This window comes from Petaurus breviceps, unplaced genomic scaffold (assembly GCF_028583685.1).
Source record: "Petaurus breviceps papuanus isolate PSGF00001 unplaced genomic scaffold, PetGlider_PUasm1.0 154, whole genome shotgun sequence".
Lineage (NCBI taxonomy): Eukaryota > Metazoa > Chordata > Mammalia > Diprotodontia > Petauridae > Petaurus > Petaurus breviceps.
The window spans coordinates 15,794,689-15,818,057 of NW_027185715.1; the positions used below are offsets into that span (position 1 = coordinate 15,794,689).

At 36.9% G+C, this 23,369-nt stretch overlaps 1 protein-coding gene across 5 annotated transcripts in view; it reads left to right on the forward strand.

The window, feature by feature from the left end:
- The window catches only part of CPSF6 (cleavage and polyadenylation specific factor 6), a 41,980-nt gene that overhangs the window by 6,140 nt on the left and 12,471 nt on the right, over positions 1–23,369 (forward strand). For 2 of the 5 annotated variants that reach the window (XM_069081171.1, XM_069081181.1), the window contains exons 2-10: positions 1,345–1,554; positions 8,118–8,221; positions 14,427–14,572; positions 15,524–15,697; positions 15,826–15,936; positions 16,364–16,868; positions 18,667–18,782; positions 19,069–19,222; positions 22,974–23,169. In XM_069081171.1, coding sequence (XP_068937272.1) covers positions 1,345–1,554; positions 8,118–8,221; positions 14,427–14,572; positions 15,524–15,697; positions 15,826–15,936; positions 16,364–16,868; positions 18,667–18,782; positions 19,069–19,222; positions 22,974–23,163 — 1,710 coding nt within the window. In that variant the 3' untranslated portion in view covers positions 23,164–23,169. The remainder of the gene's footprint in view (positions 1–1,344; positions 1,555–8,117; positions 8,222–14,426; positions 14,573–15,523; positions 15,698–15,825; positions 15,937–16,363; positions 16,869–18,666; positions 18,783–19,068; positions 19,223–22,973; positions 23,170–23,369) is intronic. The other 3 variants (XM_069081188.1, XM_069081198.1, XM_069081208.1) reach the window with 3 other exon arrangements.

Sequence of the window (23,369 nt, forward strand, 5' to 3'; positions counted from 1 at the left end):
CTGGCTACCACTGTACCAAAAGTTTTTCTCTGGGAGTTTTTCATATAACTATATCTTCATGTGGTTTTCTCAGAGTATTTTTCACTGTAGAAGAATAGTGAGAAAGTTAGCTGTGTCTTCAGATTTTCACAGTTCTCTCGTTCAGCAATTGTCTTCAATCTCCTCTAATTTCTTGCATCTCAGATGCATCCTACTGCCACAAAAACAAAAATACATAAACGCTAGCATCTTAGAGGGAGGAAAGGGTGAGGAAAAATGGCCGTTTATGGTACTTTATTTTCCTGTCAATGAGGTAGGTTACTTATATAGTGGGTGCCAGAGGTTAGCACTTATAGCAAGTTCCTTTCAGATACAGAATTATCCCCCCCCCACCATGAAAATGTTCTCCCTCCGTGATTTTCACTACTAAAAATTTTTTTCCCTAACTTTCTTCATTTGAAAAACATGAAGGAACAAGACTAGACTATGGTTTCTTCCACCTCTGTATCTTTTTCCTACCTTTTGTAGATGAACCACAAGTACTCAGTAAACTCTGTGGCCTTAAATCACTACTATAATCTTACTTTCACAACTCCTCTTTTGCAACTTCAGTAAGAGAGAGAGAGAAATCAATTCCCTGTTGATTGGGAATGAGATTTATAGCAGTACATTCATAACATTATACTTCAACATAACCATTTGTTTAATCTGTGGCAGTTGTGACAGAATTTTACTTACACTTCATCTGTTTTTTTCCCAGTTTTTTCATTTACTGCTACATTTTAAATCATATTCTTAGCTATTCTTCCACATCTCTTCCCTTTGACCAAGATTGATATGTTCATTTGTAGAAGTCAGCAACTTTCATAAACAGCTAATAGACTGAATTTGAGCAGCTAAAAGAAATATTTAGAACGTTAGGGAGCATTTGAAAAAAGCTGTGATTTCTGGATCTTAGTGATGTATGAGGTTGTAATTGTTGGGTTTTCCCTTCAGTGTATTGTTGCAAATGTTAAAATAGCTTATCTATGTTGCGACTTTTTAGACTATGATTGTATCAAAATTTTATGTTTGTATTTTATTGTCTTCATGTTAAATTTTTCCAGAGCAACTTAACCTCCAATTTTATAATAGAAGTCAATGGGAAAATAAGATTCATTATACAGAACTTTCCTTTACAGGCATCTTTCACGAATGCATCTATTCCATAAAGTTGAGGTAACATTTGTATTGAGAAGTTTGGGTCCTTAACTATCTTCTGTGAGATATTTTTTTTTTAAGTACAATATGCTTATATTTCAACCTTTTTTTTTTTAGTAGTGTTCTGAGTATTATGTAATCTAGAGCATTGTTTCTGTATCTCAGGAAGCTGAATATGGTGGGCATGATCAGATAGATTTGTATGATGATGTCATCTCTCCATCTGCAAATAATGGAGATGCCCCAGAGGATCGCGATTACATGGATGCTCTCCCACCATCTGTTGGCGATGATGTAGGTAAAGGATCAGCACCAAATGTTGTCTATACATATACTGGAAAGAGAATTGCATTGTACATTGGAAATCTTACATGGGTAAGTGCTTGCTACACCAGCTATTTATTGATTATGAATTCATTCAGATTTTGTTGAAATTTTTTAATCATTTAAAAATACAAATGTGAAATTAGTTAAAATTTTTTCCCTGCTTTTTATTCCTGAATAGATTGGTGGGTGGAAGGAATAGAGAGGTATTATTGCTGTACATGATAAAATTCAGACTCTGACTAATTTGTGGTAATTAAACCTGAGCCAGAGGAGACTTCAGTTAAGTGCAGGTCAAGGAGTTTTTGAGTGTGTGTGGAGATTTTTTTTTAATTAAAAGATTAATCAGTTACCATTTTACTCTTTTCATATCTCTTTAATTTACCTCAAACACTCCATTCCTACTCTGAAAAATCCACCTCATTTCTTAAACTAGGATATGGAACTTTAGAGGAAGGGAAAAAGGGTATGATGCTTTTTTTCGCTTTCTGATTTCAAAGTATTTTTTGAAATTGGGCTGAGAGGCTTTCATTTCTAGTTCTTATTGACTGGAATTTTGCCATTGTACACTAGTGACACAGATTTTGCTGCCAAATTTGGATGTTCTCTGGGATTCTGATAGACATGTTTAAATAATAAAGCTACAATTTGTTTTCTTAAGTGCAACTGGGTATCCCTAGAAGAAACTTACCTAAAGGCAGTCTCTTAGGATGTTTTAATTAGAAATATTTTCTCGGGGTGTGTTTCTATAAAACTGCACTTCTTTTTTAAAATATTCCACTTAATTTTTATTAATTCAGATTCATCTTATTGTACTTACTTTAAAGGAAAAAGGTTTCACAAGATAATTTATTTCATAAAAATATTTTCATTGCCAGGCCTGAAAATGTATAATCATGGAACTTTAATAACTAAAAGCCACTTAGCAGATGATCTGATCTAATCATCTTATTTAATTGATGAGGAAACAGGTCCAGACACATTGTTTTGCCCAAGATTAATTAGTAGAAGTATCAGGATTAGAATACTATTCTCTTATCTCCTCCCCCATATCTGATTACTTTCATTTTAGAAATTCTATATAGGTTCAGATAAGCTATACCTCTTAATTTGTTTCCTTTTTAAAGGGAAAAATATAGATATGTATACTTAAGTGAATATCTTTATCTCATTGATGTGATTACTCCCTCCATTTGTGCAAATTGCAGCCCACCCTTGCTTTCTCATTTTGGGTGACTTCTGTCCAGGTCCTATAAATCCACTATAGGGGTCCATCCATCGTTCTGGAGACCTTCCCCTTAGATGCTTTATATTATGTGGGTAGCATTGCCCCCACTCAGAAAATCAGTCTGTATTTGTCATTTATTATATTACTGGCCCAACTATTTTGCCAGTTATAAATCTCTAATAACTCTGCTCTGCTCTGTGCATCTTATTTGTCAGTGGTAATTTGTTCTTGCCTATCAATACCCACTATAAATTTCTCAGTTGTCCTTTGGGTGACCTGCGGTTTTGATTTGTCTGAGATTGTAACATTTATTCCATGATTCTCAGTGTTGGAATATTGTAAATATTCTAAAAATAATGGTGTTAAAAATTGTGTGATTAATATTTGAGGAGAAATTAGGGTGATTGAAAATATTATCCAGTTTTGTAGTTCATTCCAGCCTGTACTCTTCCTCTTCAGTTCTGGGTCCCGTTAATTGTCCATCTGTGCTGCCTGCCCAGAATATATATGGTCATGGGCCAGTTCTGTGGCTATCTGGATAATGGGCATTCTTAGCCACTTTTCTTTCTTTGTGGATAGTTAGAACTATGGATCTCATTTAGGAGCCTCTGAAATGTCCTAGGGCTTGATGTAGCCTGTACAGTGTCCTTTAATAGCAGCTAGAGGATTCTTATATCTGAAGGGAATCCTTCCATGTGGTAGATAGGTTCCATGACATTAATAAATATTTCCGTTTCATCCTGTGCCTTATATTTATAACTAAATGATCAAGACTATTAGATCTTAAAAAATTTTTTTACCATAGACCAAATGCTTTTTTAGAAAAAGCAAACAGGAATCTTAAATTTGCTACCCCCTTTCTCTAATTTGAGTGATTGTAAAGATGTGGTCTGCTGTGGAATATAATTTGCAAAAGCTTGCCTATTCCTGTCTACTTTTTCACACCTTTTTGATATATGTTAGGATTCTCGAAAAATATTGACATGAGAAGTAGACATATGAGTTAGGAGTTCCATCTTTGTTTCCTCAAGGATTATAACACAATTAACACAATCAGAATATGGTACTTCCATTGTTATTGATGCAATAAGAAATTTCTTATAGGAATCGTGACAGATTTTTTTCATCAGTTTGTGTTCTTCTAATTTTATCTTCAACTGCTTTAAAAATGATTGATTTGACTTATTTGGGTCTCAAATCAAACTTTCTGTAAAATCCTTTTTCCTTTTAACACTTTTTTTTTTTTATTAATTTGTTTATTTCCTTTTAGTTTACAGGATTCAATTCCACAATTCCTTGAGTTTCACATTTTGTCCCCCTCCCTCCCCTCCCCCCCATGGTGGCTTATAGTCAAGTGTAGGATCTGTAAATATTTTCACATTATACATTAGTCAGGTTATAAGGACGGATTGTGCGAGCTGGAATGAAAAATGGTAAAGAGGACATAAAACCAAATAAGAGAAGGAAAAAGATCAGGTATTTTGCTTCCACCTGGATATAATCTTAGTTCTTTCTAGTTCTTTCTCTGGATGCACATATTTCTCTCCATCATGAGTCTTTTGGGATTGACTTATATAACTGCATTGCTGAGAAGAGTCCAGTCTATCGAAGTAGGTCATCACACATACGTTGTGTCTGTAATTGTGTACAAATTTCTCCTGGTTCTACTCTTGTCGCTCAGCATCAGTTCTTTTAAGCCTCTCCTGGTAAATATGAAGTCTGTCTGTTCCTCGTTTCTTATAGCACAATAGTATTCCATTAACATGCATATACCACAACTTGTTCAGCCATTCCCCAATTGATGGGCACCCCCTTAATTTCCAATTCTTTGCCACCACAAAAAGAGCTGCTATAAACATTTTTGTACAGATGGCTCTTTCTCCCATTTCTATGATGTCTTTGGGATATAACCCTAGGAGTGGTATTGCTGGATCAAAGGGTATGAAAGTATTTATTGCCCTTTGGGCATAGTTCCAGATTGCTCTCCAGAAAGGCTGGATCAGTTCACAACTCCACCAGCAATGCATTAGTGTTCCAATTTGCCCACATCCTCTCCAGCATTTGTCATTTTCCTGTTTTGTCATCTTAGCCGATCTGACTGGTGAGATGTGGTACCTCAGAGTTGTTTTGATTTGCATTTCTCTAATCAATAGTGATTTAGAGCATTCTTTTAACACTTCTTTAGTGTTTTTCCTGCTTATACTCTTCCATCATCTTCCTTTAAAAGATTTTTACAAATGAGATTGTTCTAAATTGATGTTATCCTTGACAGCCATTCTTTCTTGTCAAGAAGGTCGTGTGTTAAACTTTTGTTTATGTCTTTTTTCATTTTATGTTATATTCATTTCTGAATATAACCCCAAGCCATCGAGTCTTCCCTTGTAGCAAAGACAAATGACTGAAAAAAACTGCACTTCAGTAAAACTAATGAATACTTCTGCATATGACAATAGTTTTACACCCATAGTTCTTTGCCTTTCCAAAAAAGATAGAGGGGGATGGGGGGTGGTAATATATTTAAAGACATCAACTGTTAGTGGGCCGAATTACTTTCTAGGCTTTTGGTCTCCTCATTGTTGGGGTTTGTTTACACATCAATTAATCTTCTGTAGGGAATAGTGACAGTCTGGGTCAGTGTCTATTCCTTTCATCATTTTCACTTTTTCAGCCTCAGCAGCTTATTTAAATATATCAACTTGAAGTTTTTTATTATTACATGCCATGTCTTCTTTTTTATTCAGAATGTTGTTAGTCTAACGTTAAAAGTCTGGCTTTACAGATAGCTAGGCCAGCTAGGGGGCACAGTGGATATAGTCCCTGATGTAGAGTCAGGAAGACTCATCTTCCTGAGTTCAAGTCTGGCCTCAGATACTTCCTAGCTGTGTGACCCTGGCTGAGTCATTTACCCATTTGCCTCAGTTTCCTCTTCTGTAAAATGATCTGGAGAAGGAAACTGCAAACCACTGCAGTGTCTTTGCCAAGAAAACCCCAAATTAAGTCATGAAGAGTCAGATACCACTGAAGCAACTGAACAGCAAAAGTACAGGCAGCCAGTTTGGACTGAGCTTTGGATTATCAGTCATTTGTTTCTTGTCTGTTAAGATAGAATCACTTATTTTTTTGTGCTACTTAATACTCACCATTACCTTATCTCCTGACTCTTGAAATAGACGTGGATGTTACATAGGCATGAGGCTATCATTTCTTGTTCCTTTGTCCTATGCCTTCTTGCCCTGTATCTACCTTTGTATCAAAGTATGTGTTGATGTAATTTTAAAAATTAATATTTTCCCCTAATTATGTGTAAAAAACTATTTTTAGCTTCTTAAAAAGTTTTGAGTTCCAAGTTTTTTCCCTCCTTTTCTCCCTTCCCCCCACTTAGATGATGTATAATCAGATATAGGTTATTCATATGCAGTCATGTAAAACATTTCCATATTAATCATTTTGTGGAAGAAAACTCCAAAAGAAAGAGTATGCTTTGGTTTGTATTTAGATGCCGTCATTTCTTTCTCTGGATGCAGATAGCATTTTTCATCATGAGTCCTTTTGGATTGTCTTGGATTATTATATAGCTCAAAATAGCCAAGTCATTCCCAGTTGTTCGTTGTATAATATTGCTGTTACTGTGTATGCTGTTCTCCTGGTTCTCACTTCAGTCTGCATCAGGTCATAGGAGCTTTCCAGGTTTTTCTGAGAGCGTCTAGCTCATCATTTCTTGTAGCACAGTAGTATTCCATCACAATCATATACCACAACTTGTTCAGCCATTCTCCAGTTGATCAGCATCCTCTCAGTTTCCAATTTTAGCCATCATGACAAAAGCTGCTATAAATACTTTTGTAAAAATAGGTCCTTTTTCTTCCCTCCCCTTTGGGAGGCCTAGAGGTGGTGTTACTGGTTCAAAGGGTATGCAGGATTTTATAGCCCTTAAGGCTTAATTCCACATTGCTCTCCATAATGGTTGGATCAGTTCACAACTTCACCAATAATGCATTGGTGTCCCAATTTCCCCACATCCTCTCAAACATGTATCATTTCCCTTTTCTGTAATAGACAATCTGATGGTTCTTCGGAGTTATTTTATTTGCATTTCTCATTACTTATTTAGATAATTTTTCATGAATGGATAAAAACTTTCTGTTCATATCCTTTGAACATTTATCATTTGGAGAATGACTCAGTTCTCTATATATTTGAGAAAGTTGACCTTTTTCAGAGATACTTGCATTCTTTCTAATTTTGGTTGCATTGGGTTTTTTGGTGCAAACTTTAATTTAATATAATCAAAATTATCCATTTTTAATTTATAATGCTTTTGTTTGGTCCTAGGTTAGTCTTAAATTCTTCCTTTACCCATAGATTTGACAGGCAAACTATTCCATGCTCCCTTAATTTGCTTATGGTAACACCCTTTGTGTCTAAATCATGTACCGCATGTCAATACAATTTTGAATATCTTTTTGAGTTTTTCATAAAGCTTTTTTACTCCTCTTCTAATGGTTCATAAGTTACTATTTTAACTCCATAGTAGACTTTATATTTGACACTGCAGCATGAGATGACCTAATATTGCATGAAATGACACCTCTTGTTTTTGTATATTAAAGCCACATCCTTTAGTTGCCACTAAAAATTGAACCTATAAGTTATCTTTTCACTATATTTTTAGCAAGAATGTCAAGATTGATATTCAATTCTTCTAGTTTTGTAGACAATTTTAGCATTTGGATTTCATCTTTAGAGTCTTTACTGTCTGGACTGTATAGGCTGGCTGTCTGAAAACTGATTCTTGGCATCCATTGCCCTCTTTCTCTGCCATTGTCACTGCACAGGAATAAGGGACAACTTGTACATTTATGTTTCATAGATTTATGTGGACAATCTTGTTACTTAATTGCATTTTGGTGCAAAATCTCTGCTTAGCTGAGATCCCAAAGATGATGTGTAGGATTGTACTCAAAGGTTATGCTTTTGAAGGCAAGGGGAAACTTGTAAAATTTGTATTTTAACCAGTGAAGAAAGAGGATGTTTAAAAATGATACTGCTCCCAATCATATCCTTTAACGTTTATGCCACACAACTAATATTTATAACACATAGCATTCTTAACAGTAGTATCATTTTTGTCAGTCCGTTTACCACATTAATTTAGAGTTTATACTATTCCACAAAATTGTGTTTATTTATAATTTCTAATTCTTGTCCTTTAGTTCACTAATTTTTGTTGTATTTGTGGAATAAATGAAGAGAAACAATTTCATTTGGTAAAAGAATAGTATCAGTGTAAACTTTATTTTTACATAAAGTTTTAGAATGCTTTTTACAAGCAGCAGTGAAACTGAATATATTTTTATGGCTGAATTTTAAATTTAATGTCTTGCAGTGGACAACTGATGAAGATTTAACTGAAGCAGTCCATTCTTTGGGAGTAAATGATATTTTGGAGATAAAGTTTTTTGAAAACCGTGCTAATGGCCAGTCAAAGGGGTAAGAATTTTATTTTTACTTTCCTACTATTGTATTAATGGCATTTCATTGAACTAGTGATGTTAATACTGATTCATGTTGGCAGAGAAGTGAAGTATTGTAAATGAGCAAAAAACATTTATTAAGCACCACCTGTGTAACAGATATATGAAAAAAATGAAACAGACTTGATTTTGAGGATGCTATGGTTTTTCTTTCTATATCTTTGTTAATTGTGAAATGGTAAAGATATTTTTTTGAATGCCACTTACAAGAATACCATAGAAACCAGTAAGAGTGGGTGACAAGGAAGGATGGGAATGAATCTGGAATTGAAAGTTTTAAAATCAAATATTCAAATATATAATTGTGTATGTGTGTGTATATATATATATATATATACACATATATATATATACTATTATTAATACCATCTTACATGTAATTGGGAAATAAGATATACAGGCACTGAGGCGTAGAGACCCACTGGAAAAGTCGAAAGGGGTATGGGAGAAAATATGGGAGAGAGCAGATTGGAGGAGGGGATATCCTGTGGGACTGCTATTTTGGGGAGGTGGGTAGGGAAAAACGGGGTGAAAATTTGTAACTCAAAATCTGGCGGAAACAAATGATGCAAATCAGAAGTTAATAAAGCATTTTTTTATAAAAGAATACCATAGAAATCTAGTTCTTTAATGCTCTCATCTCACAGTAGGAGAGTAGACATGGATTTGTAATGATTATTCTCTTGATCACACTCCTCTTAGTAAGGCCCAAGAATTTTTCCATGCCTTTGGCATATTTCCCTTGAGGTACCTCGTATTTTAGCCTTTCATCATCTTCACAACTGTCATCTTTATCAAGGATTTCCTATACTTTTGTTTGGTCTAACACAGCTATTTTTGTTTTGTTAGTGTTATTCTTACTTATTCTGAGCAATCTCAAGGGCTGTAATGTTAACAAGTGTAGTGTGGTTCCATTATCCTTGAAGGAGAAAACGATTTTTTTTAAATTTCTTTTGCAAATCTTTTTCCATTTTTCTTCTGTTTTTAGTCTTTCTTTTGTTTTCATCCTTAAAGGTTCTTGGAATGATTTTACTTAGTTGAATATCTTGGCAAGTTTGCTTTAAATTTGTATTACACCTCCCTTGTCTGTAACATGAGATGATACAGCTCATAATTGCCTATCTTTCTTTGCAAGATTTTACAGATTAATTTTAAGTCCGTTATTTGCTGACTTGTGCTTTTCTGAGCCCTTTTGGTCTGTCTCCTTGTGACATTTTAAGCTGCGTGGGTTAAATCTTTCTATGAAATTATTATAGAAGTAGTAGAACATTTTTGTGTAAACACATGCATTTTCATGTTTATATTGTTATAATCACAATATGAGTCATATGAAAAGAATTACAAATATTAGGTCCGTCATATGCTATATAGTCCCTTAAATTATAACATATATGCACCATTCATTGATGGTTGGTATCCTCCCCTTCTTCAGGTATCTTTAATATCAGTGTTTCCCCTTATGCCCCCAATTTTATTCATTAATATTCATTTTTCCATATTGGTTGCATTTTTGATACAAAATTGATTTTTTTTTCTCCAGAAATGCCCTTTAGACTATAAGGTTAATTAGTCATTTGACAAGTATATATTAAACACTGTGTACTAAGCATTCTGTGAGGAGTTGGATTATAAATCCAAAAAATATAACAGTCTCTGCTCTCAAGAAGCTTGCATTCTTTTACTTGTTCCCCTAAAACTTATGTAGTAAGTCTTTTCAAAATAAGATGCTTTTGAATATTTTTTCTTTTATTTGTTGGATTTGAACAGATGACTTTTGAGTTCAGAGCTAAGTTTTTGAAGAGTTGTATGAATTTTATTTAACAAACTGCCTTTGAGTAGAAACTAGTGATTATGAAGTGTCCCAGTTTTTTAAATGGGATTCATTTAATTACAAACAAGAATAAAAAACATAGTTGAAACATTCGCATTTCCTTTTCTTATTGAAAAATACCGTCTTTTGATTTTCTGCTTTATTAGCAACTTCAGTAATTTATCATCCTATGTAGGGGTCTCAAGGATAAGAGGATTTGCATTGACAGTATCTTTCTTTCCTCATTTTGAGTGTGAGAGCATCAACTTAAAATGTTTTCTTACTCTATCAAACAACCCTACCTCCACCCAGCTTTACCTCACACTCTTAACTTTGTACTCTATGCTCTAGCTAAACTGGGCTTCTTCCTGTCATCCATATCCACAGATGTGCTCATAAATGTTTAACAACTCTTGGGGGAAAGGGGTAGTGTGCTGGCAAAATTTTTTAAAAGTTTAATCTGCATTATTATCATTTATGTCTAGGCAGTCAAAACTACAAGTCAGCCAACCCCTGACTTGAATTGGTGGCCAATTTCAGAGATGCAAATACATTGAAAGTTTAACAATTGGCTCCAGTTCCAGCTGTGTTCCAAAAACACTGCTGCTTATATATCCCTTTACATATCTGGCACCTGTTCTACTTGACTCTTGAGGGTAGAAATAAGACCAGTGGATGGAAGTTGCCTCGACATGGACTTAGACCTTTTCATGATATGGAGTAATTCATTAACAATTAATTTGGCCAGAAGTAAAGTGGATGACCTCCAGAGAATTCTCAGATTTCCATTCATTGGAAATCTCCAAACAAAGATGACTACTTGTTGGGGATTTTGTAGAAAGAATTCCTAAAAGAGATTAGACTAGATTATCTCTGAGTTTTAACTCTTAAAAATTTTGTGAAATTTTCTAATGCTATTCCATATGCCAAAATAGCCCTCTTTCCAGTGCCTTTTCATAGCTACCTCAGGTGCTAGCTTCTCAATATCAGCATCAGGTCTAGAGCAGGCAGTTTAGGGACTGTCTATCTCGTCTGACTCCCTCATATTGCAAAAGAGGAAACTGCCACTCACTTTAGCTGACTTGTGCATGGCTGTACTCCCTGCCTAGAGATGATCTTTACTTGGAACTTCACTGAGAGATACTCAGCTATCTGGAGGGAGTTTCTTCAGCCCCACTCATCCAATCCTTAATACTTCACAACAGCTTTACCTACTCATATCTCCTTTTCTCATGCAGACAGAATTATATTCTTCCTACAACTAATCCTTCTACCTATACCTTTGATCCCATTTTCTACTACTCTTAGGACCTCATAATTTGCTCTTTATATTTAGCCTTAGGAAAGGGGATGATTGAAAGCCAACTTATTCAAAAACTTTAATTTAGTTAACACTTTCACTGTTTATCAGGGTCAATTTTTTAAACGATTTGTGAGTTTTCATTTTGTCTTACTCTCACCCAAAGGTACCAAGGAATGGTACAGAAACTCCTTCACTGCTTGCAAGTACCTTGGGGAAAAGCATAGCAGTCAATTAAATTCCCTCCAAATGTTTATTGAGTATTGGGTGTGTAAAACTTTGTGTGAGGTATTGGAGGTGCCTAGATGAAGACAAGGACCATGCTTCTCATGAAGCTTACATTGTAGTGTAGTAAAGGGGGGATTCATTCTCTCTCTCTCTGTCTTTCTCTGTAACAAGCATACAAAATAGATCATAGGTCCGTAAGAGAAGACTTCCTTTTATTCTTTTAGCCCAGACAGCTACATTCCTATCTTTCCTTAACCTTTTACAGCTTTCTACTTCATCACTGCTTACTCTTTCACAAATCCTTGTAGTTCAGCTTGTTGCCACTATAATAAAACTAGCTATCAGTGACTTAATTGTCTAACTCTCTTTTTTAGTCTTTTTTAGTCCTTGTCCTCCCCAGCTTCTCTGTATCTTTTGGCACTATTGGCTCTCTTGTCCTATTAGGTGTTCTTTCTTTGGCTTCAGAGATGATATACTCCTGCTCCTCCTCCTTTAATCAGATGTTTTGTTTATTCATCTTAACATTCTATCCTTGGCTGTCTTCTCCCTCTCCATATTTCTTGGAACTCTTAAATCACCAACTATTTCAGATCTGTGTCACATTCATCCTCTCTTCTAATTGCCATTCTGATATAGATCCTCATTGTTCCCCATCTTGTAATATCACGCCACTTTGATTCCTTCCCCTTGCCAGTTCGTCAGACAAAAACCACGTGAACCTTTATTAAACATCTACCATATGCCAATCACTGTGCCGATTGCTGAGGATCCAAGGACATAAGTGAGAGCATTAGTGCCTACCTCCATTTTTTGTATACTTTTCATGTGATAGATTACTATGCTTTTTGATATTTAATGTAAAAATAACATAAGAAAAACATGACAAAACTAAGTCACCTTAAGTACAAAATATTCTGAAATGTGATGAAATTTTATTTTTAAGGTCCCTTTTCTATAAAGGAACATACTTGATTTATCCTTAAAAACCATGAGAAAACAGGATTAATACATAAACTTATACTTTATAAGCAGCTTTTTGCAAAATGAAAATATACCTATGTGTAGTGGATAGATAGCTGACTTTGAAAAAGACCTGCTTTCCGGTTCCTTCTCTTGACATGCTAGTTGTATGTCTGCTAGGCAGCTTTCTTATACTATCAATAGCGGAGGTCACTAAGTACCAGAATTTCTCTTTCTTACCAGTGGTAGGAGGAGAACAATCTTAAGTCTGTGTTCTAAGCAGCATATTTGGAAGTCATTTAGAGTGATCTATAAAGTGACTGTACTGCTTGGGAGTCAGAGTGCTCCAGAAGAAGGAGCTTTTGATTTGAAGGCAGAAAACTTGGATTTGAATTCCAGGCTCTGCCACTTATGATTGGTTAATTATTTAAATGGAGATACGATCTGTAGGGTTGTTTGAAACGTGCTTTGTGAACTTAGAAAACACTATATAAATGGGATATTCTTTTGCTAATACGTGAACAATCTCCACTAAAAGTCTATTCAAATACATTGTGGTAGGGAAGTAAACTTGGGTTTAAAGGTTGTATTAGAGAATTAAGTTCCAGTAGGTTAAACAGTATTATTCTTTAGCAGTATTTAGCTACTTTAGTGAAATAACACTGTGGTAGGGCAGGTGGGGTGGTCTGAAAGTTATACTATTGAAATTAAATAAAGGGTCTGTGGAATCAAGGGCATGGCCTAATGTTAAATGCTTAAATTCACCTATTTTACCTGAAAAACAGAATCCTGCTAACATCTTTTAGTTCTTGTTTCTGCCGGACAAATATAGCTAAAACTCTTCAAATAATGTTTAGGAAATTTGATACTTAGCAGTTAAAAACTTAATGTCCAAGCATTTCCATATTTCATTAAAGAAGATTGATCTATCAGACTTGTGAGTGAATGGCTGCAGCACCTTTGAAAAGTAGCTGCATATTCAAATTATTTCTTAATGGTAGTGGAAGAGTCTGGAAGTCGATCAAGGATCTTGTTGACATTCTTTTCCTTTTCCTTTTTTTTTTTTTGATTGTAATTGCGGTTGAGTAACTTGCACACGGTCACACGGCGTGTGTGTGTGTGTGTGCGTGCGTGCGTGCGTGTGTGTGTGTGTGTGTGTGTGTGTGTGTGTGTGGATCCGAACTCAGGTCCTTCTGACTGTGGGGCCAGCGCTCTACTCACTGTGCCACCTAGCCGCTCCTTTTTGCTTTTTTTTGTTTGTTTTTTCTTGTTGACATTATTTACTGTGTGGTAGATTGATGACTGAAAAAGAGCAAAGATTTAATAGCTCTTGACCTTGATGCTGTTTTGCTTTTCTGATTCATTGTTTGTGACGAGAGCCCTCGAGTATACGATAATAGCCATGAGCCTATTTCTAGTAACATGTTTTAGATATTTAATACCTGAATTTGCAAGTGAAGAGAAGCACTGCTGAAAGGGTCATAGATGTAGGGCAGCAGGGTCCGTCTGGGCCGTCTGCCTCCGTTTTACCCCAAAGCAGTGATGCTTCAGGTGAGGCAGCAGTGCTCAGAGTCCGAGGGCCTGGCTTGGAGTCCTGACTTTGCCATTTGCCCCCAGCTGTAGGACTCTGGGTAACCTGCTTCACTTTTCTGGGCCTCAGTGTTCTCATCTTTATAATCTTTAAGATCTCTTCTAGCTGTAACTGTGAGCTTATCTACCAATATCAGAAATGTTTACAGGTAGTCATGGAGTAACTCAAAACATTCAAAAGAATTCCTTTATTACTGCACTCAAGGCTACTTTCTAATTCTCTTCTCGTTTCCCTCTCTCCCTCCTGCCCTCCTCCCTTTTTTTTTTTTAAAGTTTTGCCCTTGTTGGTGTTGGATCTGAAGCATCCTCAAAAAAGTTAATGGATCTGTTGCCTAAAAGAGAACTACATGGTCAGAATCCTGTTGTGACTCCTTGTAATAAGCAGTTCCTGAGTCAATTTGAAATGCAGTCCAGGAAAAGTAAGCATAACTCTCCCTCTTCATCTCCCCCCACCCCCAATCCTTTTTAAAAAAATAACACAGTATATTTTGTAGGACCTTAAAGTGATGTGAAAGTCACCTTAACATTTAGTTTGTCATCAGTTGGACATCTGAAAACAAAGTTTATGTATTCTTCAGGATGACTTTAGTAATCAATAATTCCTTAAGTCTTTCTTAGTACTGATAATTACCACGATCCTTCTTCTTGATGTCTTCTTATTAGCCCTTAACACAGGAGATGGCATTACTTCACCTTTAGATAGACATCATACAGTTACAGAATCCTGTCATGCTTGCTGTTAAATGGTAGAAAAGGACTGTTTTTGTGTGCTTTATATGTAGAAAGAATTGACTTTGAAGCAATCCTGATATCTTGAAGCATTAGCAACTACAGTACAAATAGTTTTGGATTTAAGTTAATCTTTTTAGTCAGTATTTATTGATCTGTTAGTACTTCTGTTACACGTGGTAAAACAAGATTTGGCAAATTCTGCACTCTCAATGAATCTGATCTAATTGGGGAAACATGACAGTTAAATATAGCCAACGTGGATAGAAAAAAATTTAAATGTCTTATCACTTTTTTGAGAAACTCTTATGTTGTAGAACTTTTTATAAGTGGTTTATGAGTGGTTTGTACAACTGAAATTCTTGGCTGCTGCAGAATACTTGGTATTTTGAAAGTAGGTTTTGCATTTCCTCATTGGATGTACCTTAAAACCTGGATTCTGAGACTTTAAGAAATCACATGGATATGAACACCTACTAAACCAACACTTCCACGCAATTTGCACAGGCCCAAGGCATCTACGAGTTTAAGTATATTATGAATGAAGATGGGGAGGGGGAGACTTTACCCCTGACAACAGTGGTTACATTTCACTGAACTGATTTAATAAATGCTATTTATGAGTATTTGGATATTTGCAGCTACACAATCAGGACAAATGTCTGGGGAAGGTAAAGCTGGCCCTCCAGGAGGCAGTTCACGTGCAGCATTTCCACAAGGTGGTAGAGGACGGGGCCGTTTTCCAGGGGCTGTTCCAGGTGGGGACAGATTTCCTGGACCAGCCGGACCAGGAGGGCCACCCCCACCTTTCCCAGGTAAAAATCTTCTCAAATTACCATGGATAAACTTGACTTCCCAATACCTCTTTTCCTTTTCTCTCTTTTTCAAGTTATGCATTATTAATGTGACTTACTCTCCTTGTTATGCTATTTTTGGAATCCAGGAAATTTGATCAAGCATCTTGTTAAAGGAACTCGGCCTTTGTTCCTGGAAACTAGGATTCCATGGCATATGGGGCACAGCATAGAGGAAATACCCATTTTTGGCCTAAAAGGTCTTTATTTTTCTCCAAACTTGCTTGACTTTATATATAGAATATTTACATCCGTCTTATTTTCTTACCTCTTTAAAAAAATCCTTTCAAGACCATTTTTCCTCGTTTCACTTTCTAGCTTGGCATCAGAATAGAATTTAAGGTGGGTGATTTCACTGTAAGAAGTGTATATACACTGAAAGGTAGACATTTAAAAAAACACTCTTGAGTATTGTAATCCTTTTTACTAAAGTTTTCATTTATTTGAATAACATCTCTTAAGAGCTTAAGTGTTTTTTAAAAAATTAAGTTTACGCAAATATGCTTTGCCTTCATAGTTAATATAGGATTTAAGTTGTGGGTTATATATTAAGAGGGATAATCTTGGCATGATAGTGAGAAGTATCTTATTATTGAATTTTTTTTCTCTCTCTCCTTTATCCTGTAGCTGGACAAACTCCACCACGTCCACCCTTAGGTCCTCCAGGCCCTCCCGGCCCACCAGGCCCTCCACCTCCTGGTCAGGTTCTTCCTCCTCCATTAGCTGGGCCTCCTAATCGAGGTGATCGCCCTCCACCACCAGTTCTTTTTCCAGGACAGCCTTTTGGGCAGCCTCCACTGGGCCCACTTCCTCCTGGCCCTCCACCTCCAGTGCCAGGCTACGGCCCCCCTCCTGGCCCTCCACCTCCACAGCAGGGCCCACCTCCGCCTCCAGGCCCTTTTCCACCTCGCCCACCTGGCCCTCTGGGGCCACCCCTCACACTTGCTCCTCCTCCTCATCTTCCTGGACCACCTCCAGGTGCCCCCCCACCAGCTCCACACGTGAACCCAGCTTTCTTTCCCCCACCAACCAACAGCGGCATGCCAACATCAGACAGCCGGGGTCCACCACCCACCGACCCATATGGCCGACCTCCCCCGTATGATAGAGGTGACTATGGGCCTCCTGGAAGGTAAGTTAGGATGCAGGTGTGTCAGAGAGCAACATGTTTTGTACTATTGTGGGGAAAGAGATGTTACTGCCATTTATGCCTTTTCATCTAATTTTAAATAGAACCTGCTTCATAAGCCTTTTCTGTAAAAATGTCTTTAACTACAACCTTTTGCCTCAAGATATTTCACTTTTGTACATTTTTGGATTTCTGCCACCCCTGGTGAGGAAGGGAGACCACCTTGGCAGGGATGCAGGACTTGGTCCTAGCTGCCATTGACCGGCTGGGCTGAGACTTAGTGCGGTGCTAGCCAACTCTGGTCTTTACATCTTTGGGTGTTACAGTGAAGACACTGGACTAGATGGTCTGAAACGAGACCCTTTCTGGCTTGGGTCCGTGATCACATTGAAGAGCTTGCGTTTATTCCATTCACAGTTTGGAGAGTTGACTTCATTGCTTTGACATGTCTAAATGTAAATTCTACTTGTCCATGCATTTATTTGCTTTTGTTGTTAGGTCAGCTGATATGAAATTATCTCTTAAAGTCATTGAATTTTTTCCTTGTTTCATAAATAAGCAAAGCATTCTGTATAATTTGTATGCTAATTAAGCAGCTGTTCTTCATTTCAAATTAGCTTCTCTCTTTGGAATGCATCTCTGCATCTAACAACATGATAAGTGGCTGGGTTTGATAAACTACTCTCTTAGACTTCTTTATTTGCTTGTCAGTCCTCTTATACTTCTATAGCATATTAGGCAATTTAGGCAGTGCACAGATTATTTTGTTGGAGAGATTGTCATTGTGTAAAAGTATGATTGCATAATCAGATTATAGAAAAACTTCTATCTATTCGTTTGTGTGTTAAAAGCATTAAGGAAAGGCATCGATCAAGTAAGCCTTGGAAATCATCAGAACCGAGATTCAGGGTCCACCTTTGACTTCATGTGGTCTGTGTAGCTTTGAGCAAGTTGTTGAAACTCTCATCCAGGGGATCTCCTAGGAACTAGGAAGCAGCCAGCCTGTGTCAGTGGCCTTCCCTTGCCAACCTCTTCCTCCGATTTAGTCACCTGGTTGGATTGCCCTTGTGTAGCGTGTTAAGGAATGCCAGCAGTTCAATACTGAAATACTTAACAAATGGAACTAACGCACATTTCACTTTTTTCCTTTACATTTAATGACAGAGCTAGAAAGAGTTGTTTATACGCCTTTCTCCGACTTCTCCTTTCAGTCATGTCTGAATGTGTGCTGCAAGAACACCAAATGTGGCTACCAAATAACCTGGCTTCTTTCTGTCAGATTTCTAGGGCAGTCTTTTTTTAACCTCTTTCAAGGTTTCCTAATCTGTTTAATGAAGTAGTTGGACTAGCTGTCCTTGGAGGTTCTGTCCGATTTTACAGCTTTATAAAGTTGTGAGGTTATTTTGGTCCTTTTCTTATATGTTGGCCTGTTTCTCGTTTTGTAATTTTGGGAGGGGGAGAGGCCATAAAAAACTTTTAAGTGTATATTTGAACATACTTGTGCTCATCATGCTGTCTTAAAAGGAAACTTAAGACAACTAAGGTTTTCCTTGTATTCAAAATAGTTTTTCAACTGAAGGAGGTGAAATCTAGTGAAATTAATTTGAACTTTGTTGGTGGATTTTTTTTTTTTTTTGAGGAAAAAATAGAACTTTATATTGCCACCCTTTCTGGAATACATAAATCATCATCTGTAAGACTAAGAAACAGTAGCTAAAGGTTTTTTTTTTTTAATTGTTTACAATGGAAAGGATTTCCCCAGTTGAAAAGCATAATTTAAGGTTTCTTTTAATTGTTGCAGAGAAATGGATGCTGCAAGAACGCCATTGAGTGAAGCAGAGTTTGAAGAAATCATGAATAGAAACAGGGCGATTTCAAGCAGCGCCATTTCAAGAGCTGTGTCTGACGCCAGTGCTGGTTAGTTCTTTCCTGGGCTTTGAAGTTGTCTTTGTCCTTAATGCTAAGAAGATCCCCAAATCAGAAAAATTAGCTCTAGTGAGCAAATTATTTACCCAGAATGCTTTTTGCCATCATGAATTTTTAAAAAATGCATAATTGAAATCCTAGTCATTTTATATTTGTTGCTTTTAGAAAATAATATGCCCTTCATTGTGCTGCTATAGGGGTAGATAGTGTTTTAAAGCAAATAAAAAAATAAGTTTTACTGGAACTTTAGTGACTTTTAATGTTTTGTTTGTTTTAGGTGATTATGGGAGTGCTATTGAGACACTGGTAACTGCTATTTCCTTAATTAAACAGTCCAAAGTATCTGCTGATGATCGTTGCAAAGTGCTTATTAGTTCCTTGCAGGATTGCCTTCATGGAATTGAGTCCAAATCTTATGGTTCTGGATCAAGGTAAAACTTTCCTTTTTTAGTTCCATTTAAAACTACTAGTTTACAAATAGAAAATTACTGCAATCATTTTTAGTATTTAAAATAAGACTTTTGGTTTTACTTTATATAAAAGAGGAGTCATCTCTGTCTGGAGTAGTGAGTCCTAAGCAGTAGGGTCTGGTTACACCTTTGCTATGGCAGTGGAAAGATCCCCAGCTTTGGCTTCGTGGTCCTTGGATTGTGACCCCGCTCTGCTGTTCTCCATTTGTATGAGTTGGAGCAAAGTTAGGATCCACCTTCTTTCAGCCACTGCCCTTTCATCTCCAGAAGGGTCTTTCTGGAATCTGTAGATGAGCCTGTGCTGTGCCAGGTGCTGGGGCATGCCTGTGCGCTGTCTCCCCATTAGACTGGGAGCTCCTGGAGAGCTCAGGGGCCAGCACAGTTCCTGGCATCAAGGAGGTGTTTAGCAAGTGCTTTTTGAGTGATTGTCACATTTTAAGCCCAGAGTAGACATTGTAATTTTTGAGGAAAATGACTTTTGTGAATAAAAGGCTGTTATAAAATTTCCCTTGTTTTTTATGTGCCATAGCACTGACCACACTGACTACTAACAGTTGAGGAAGGCACTTGTAAGCAGTTCACATGACTGTTCTCTTTAGCTTTTCATTTCCCAAGGAAGAGTGTTTTTCTTGCTTAGGGTTCTTAATGGTTAAAAGTTTGCTTGCTGAGAATCTTGGTGTAGAAATGTTAATGTTTTAGATACACCTCTGGCATATAATGGTCCTTATTTTTATTTAATATTTTACTTTATTTTCATTTTATATTTATTATATATATTATTATTTTGTATTATGTTTAACCACAACAAATGTTTAGTTAGGGAATTGGAAAACTAAAAAGGAACATGAGATTATGCACTGCCGATTTTCTGTTCTTATTCCCTCAGATTGTCAGTCTATTCTTGGTCACCAACTGTGACATTTATGTAATAAGTGAATTTTGCCAAAAATAATTTTAATGTTATTTTATTTGCAAATTGCAAAGCAGAAGTACAGTATGTAGATTTACTTGTCAAATTAGTGGAAATTCTAGTCTTCAACTATAAAATATATCTAGAAGGTGTGATTTACCTTGCCTATGGCTATCTTTGGAAGTGTAACAGAAAAGCTCTAAAAATAACTCTTGGAATAAAAAGTATCTTAATAGTAAGCTTGATTAATGTATTGAACTGGCATCCTTCAAAAGCTTTAAAGGGAACAAATACCATGTTAAGCCAAAGAACAATAGCCACTGAGTCACTTATCCTTTTATTATAATAGTAGCACTGTATTAATTGGAGTAATGTTATGAACCTCTGCACAAAAGGAATAACATAATAGGAGGCAGTTGGACCTAAGGGCCCAAGTTTGGCACTTAAATTGGGAGTCTGGAACAACTGGGTTTAAATTCCTGCACTGTTACTTATTGTGTGACTTTGGACTAATCATCTAAAGCCTCAAATTCTTTATAGGTAAAGTGAGATTAATATTGTTACCAAAGGTATCTACACTAAAGGAGATGAATGAGGGTTAAGTGAGGTCACAAATATAAAGCATTCTGCAACTATGAAGTGTTTTGTGTGCCTAGGTAGCCGATGGCCTGGTGGATAGAGTTCTAGGCCTGGAATCAGGAAGACCCAAGTTTAAATCCAGTGTCAAATACTTAATAGCCATGTGATGCTGGGTGACTTAACCTCTGGCTGTGTCAGTTCCAGCAGCTCTGAAATCAGGATCATAATAATAGCACCTGCCCTGTAGGATTATTGTCAGGATCAAATGAAATCATGATTGTGAAGTACTTCACACAGTGCCTGCTGGCATGTAGTAAGTGCTATAGAAATGTTAGCTATTTGTATCTTTTGTTTTCTCAGGCCTAAAATAACTGGTTTGAAATTTACTTTTTATTTTTCTGCCACATCTGTTTTTATTACTGCCTTTGGTCAAGTGGGGTAAAAAACTAACGTCATTCACAGTAATGGCGAGCCCCTGAAATTGAGCCTTTACAAAATCGTGGTAGCCCTCTAAAGCCTTTACAGGACCCTCTGGGGTCTCATTTGTGACTTGAAGCAGCCTTGGGAAGTGGGGCTAACAAGCACCAGCCATCTTACAGGGGAGGAAATTGAAGTGGGTATAGGTCAGGTGCCTTGTCCATGGTCGTGCCCAAGTGTTAAAACCTGGATTCTTTCTAAGTCATTCTGACTCCAGGTCCACCATAATTTTATCTGTGATAGCATGTGGCATCTGCTGAAAATGGAAGAGGAGCTAAATAGGAAGGGGGACGATTAAAAACAACAAAATATTTCCAAAGATGTTTTTCTTCTGTCTTTGGAACATAATTTATCTTATAGCTACCTGACCAGAACCATGGAACTTGAGGGATAAAAGGAATAATATCATTTAGTGTAGCCCTTTATTTCACAGGGGAGGAAACTAAAACCTCAAGAAATTAAGTAGGTTTCTGCCCAAAACCATGTGTGGGGAATATGTTTAGAAGCTGGCAATTTTTATGTCACCTATAATGTAGGTGATCTCTGATGTCCCTTCCTACTCTCAGATTTGGTGCTTCTTTATCCACCTCCTGTAAGGGATAACTAGGCACAGTGCATAGACCCCTGGGCTTGGAATCAGAAAGTTTCATCTTCCTGAGCTCAAATATGGCCTCAGACTCTTTCTAGCTGTGTGACCCTGGGCAAGTCACTTAACCCTGTTTGCCTCAGTTTCCTCATCTGTAAAATGAGCTGAACAAGCAAGTGGCAAATCCCTCCAGTATCTTTGCCAAGAAAACCCCAAGTGGAGTCATGAAGATTCAGATACAGCTGAAACAACTCAACAGCAGCAGCAAAATCCAGCTTTTGTGAACATACACTCATCTAAAGATTATGGTGCTTGGCTACCTGGGTCAGATTTATACTCCTTAGATTGATAAGAGGAAAGAAAAACTATCCCTTGAGAATCTCTTCCCTGGGACTGAGTACCCGTTCCTAAAATCACTGCCCTTACAAACAGTGCGAAAGAAACAGAGAGAGAGAGAGTGTGTGTGTGTGTGTGTGTGTGTGTGTGTGTGTGTGTCTGTGTCTGTGTGTCTGTGTCTGTTTTCCTCTTATGGACAGCTTTTGATTTCTTTTCATATATTCATAAATTTCTGGTCCATTCTTGACTTAAAAAATTAACCAAAATACCACTTGGTACAAAACATCAGAAGTCTTTTCTTCCTTATCATTATTACAAATATAATTTTGTCTTAAAATAATAGTTAATTTTAGAATCTTTGGTTCGTTTGCTGTATCAGTAAAATCTGGGTAAAGATGGTTCAAATGGGATAAACCTAATTAATTGAGAGGGAGTGCCCAAAATGCTCAGGCTTTCATCATACAGAGCATTTATTGGAAGAGTAGTGTTCTAGGTTGCTGTTGAGCTGCTGATTGCCCAAGTTATCTGTTTCTATAATAGAATCTATACTTTGAGCCAGATTAATATTTGCTGAATGGATTTGTTTGCTAGTTTGTGTTAAAGTTTGTATGTTTGTGGTGTGCTGCCTTATTGTTTATGTAGCTCAGTACTTCATGGTATGGCATTAATAAAACATGATCTTACATTGCTCCTGGTGACTCAGATGGGACAAAGTAGATCTACTTTCAGATTATGTCTGAAAGGTTTTTTTGTCTTTCTGGAAGAAACGTTTGTTTTTCTAGGGCCCTAGTTAAGAAGAGTATTAATCTAGTAATTTCTTTTAGAAGACGTGAACGATCAAGAGAGAGGGACCACAGTAGATCCAGAGAAAAGAGCAGACGTCACAAATCCCGTAGTAGAGATCGTCATGATGATTATTACAGAGAGAGAAGCCGAGAACGAGAAAGACATCGGGACCGTGACCGAGACCGTGATAGAGAGCGTGACAGAGAGCGAGAGTATCGCCACCGCTAGGAGAAGGTGGGTATTGCTGGTTCCTTCTGTATGTCAGTGTCTGTAGTAGTATTAACATTACATATAACTCCAAGGCTGTTGTTTATACAGTAAATACCTACATTTTAAATGACCCCGCTACATGTACAGGATTTGTTCTTCAGGAAACACAAGACAGTAATGCCAGGTAAGCAATTCCAGGTAAAATAAAAATCCGTATTTCTCCT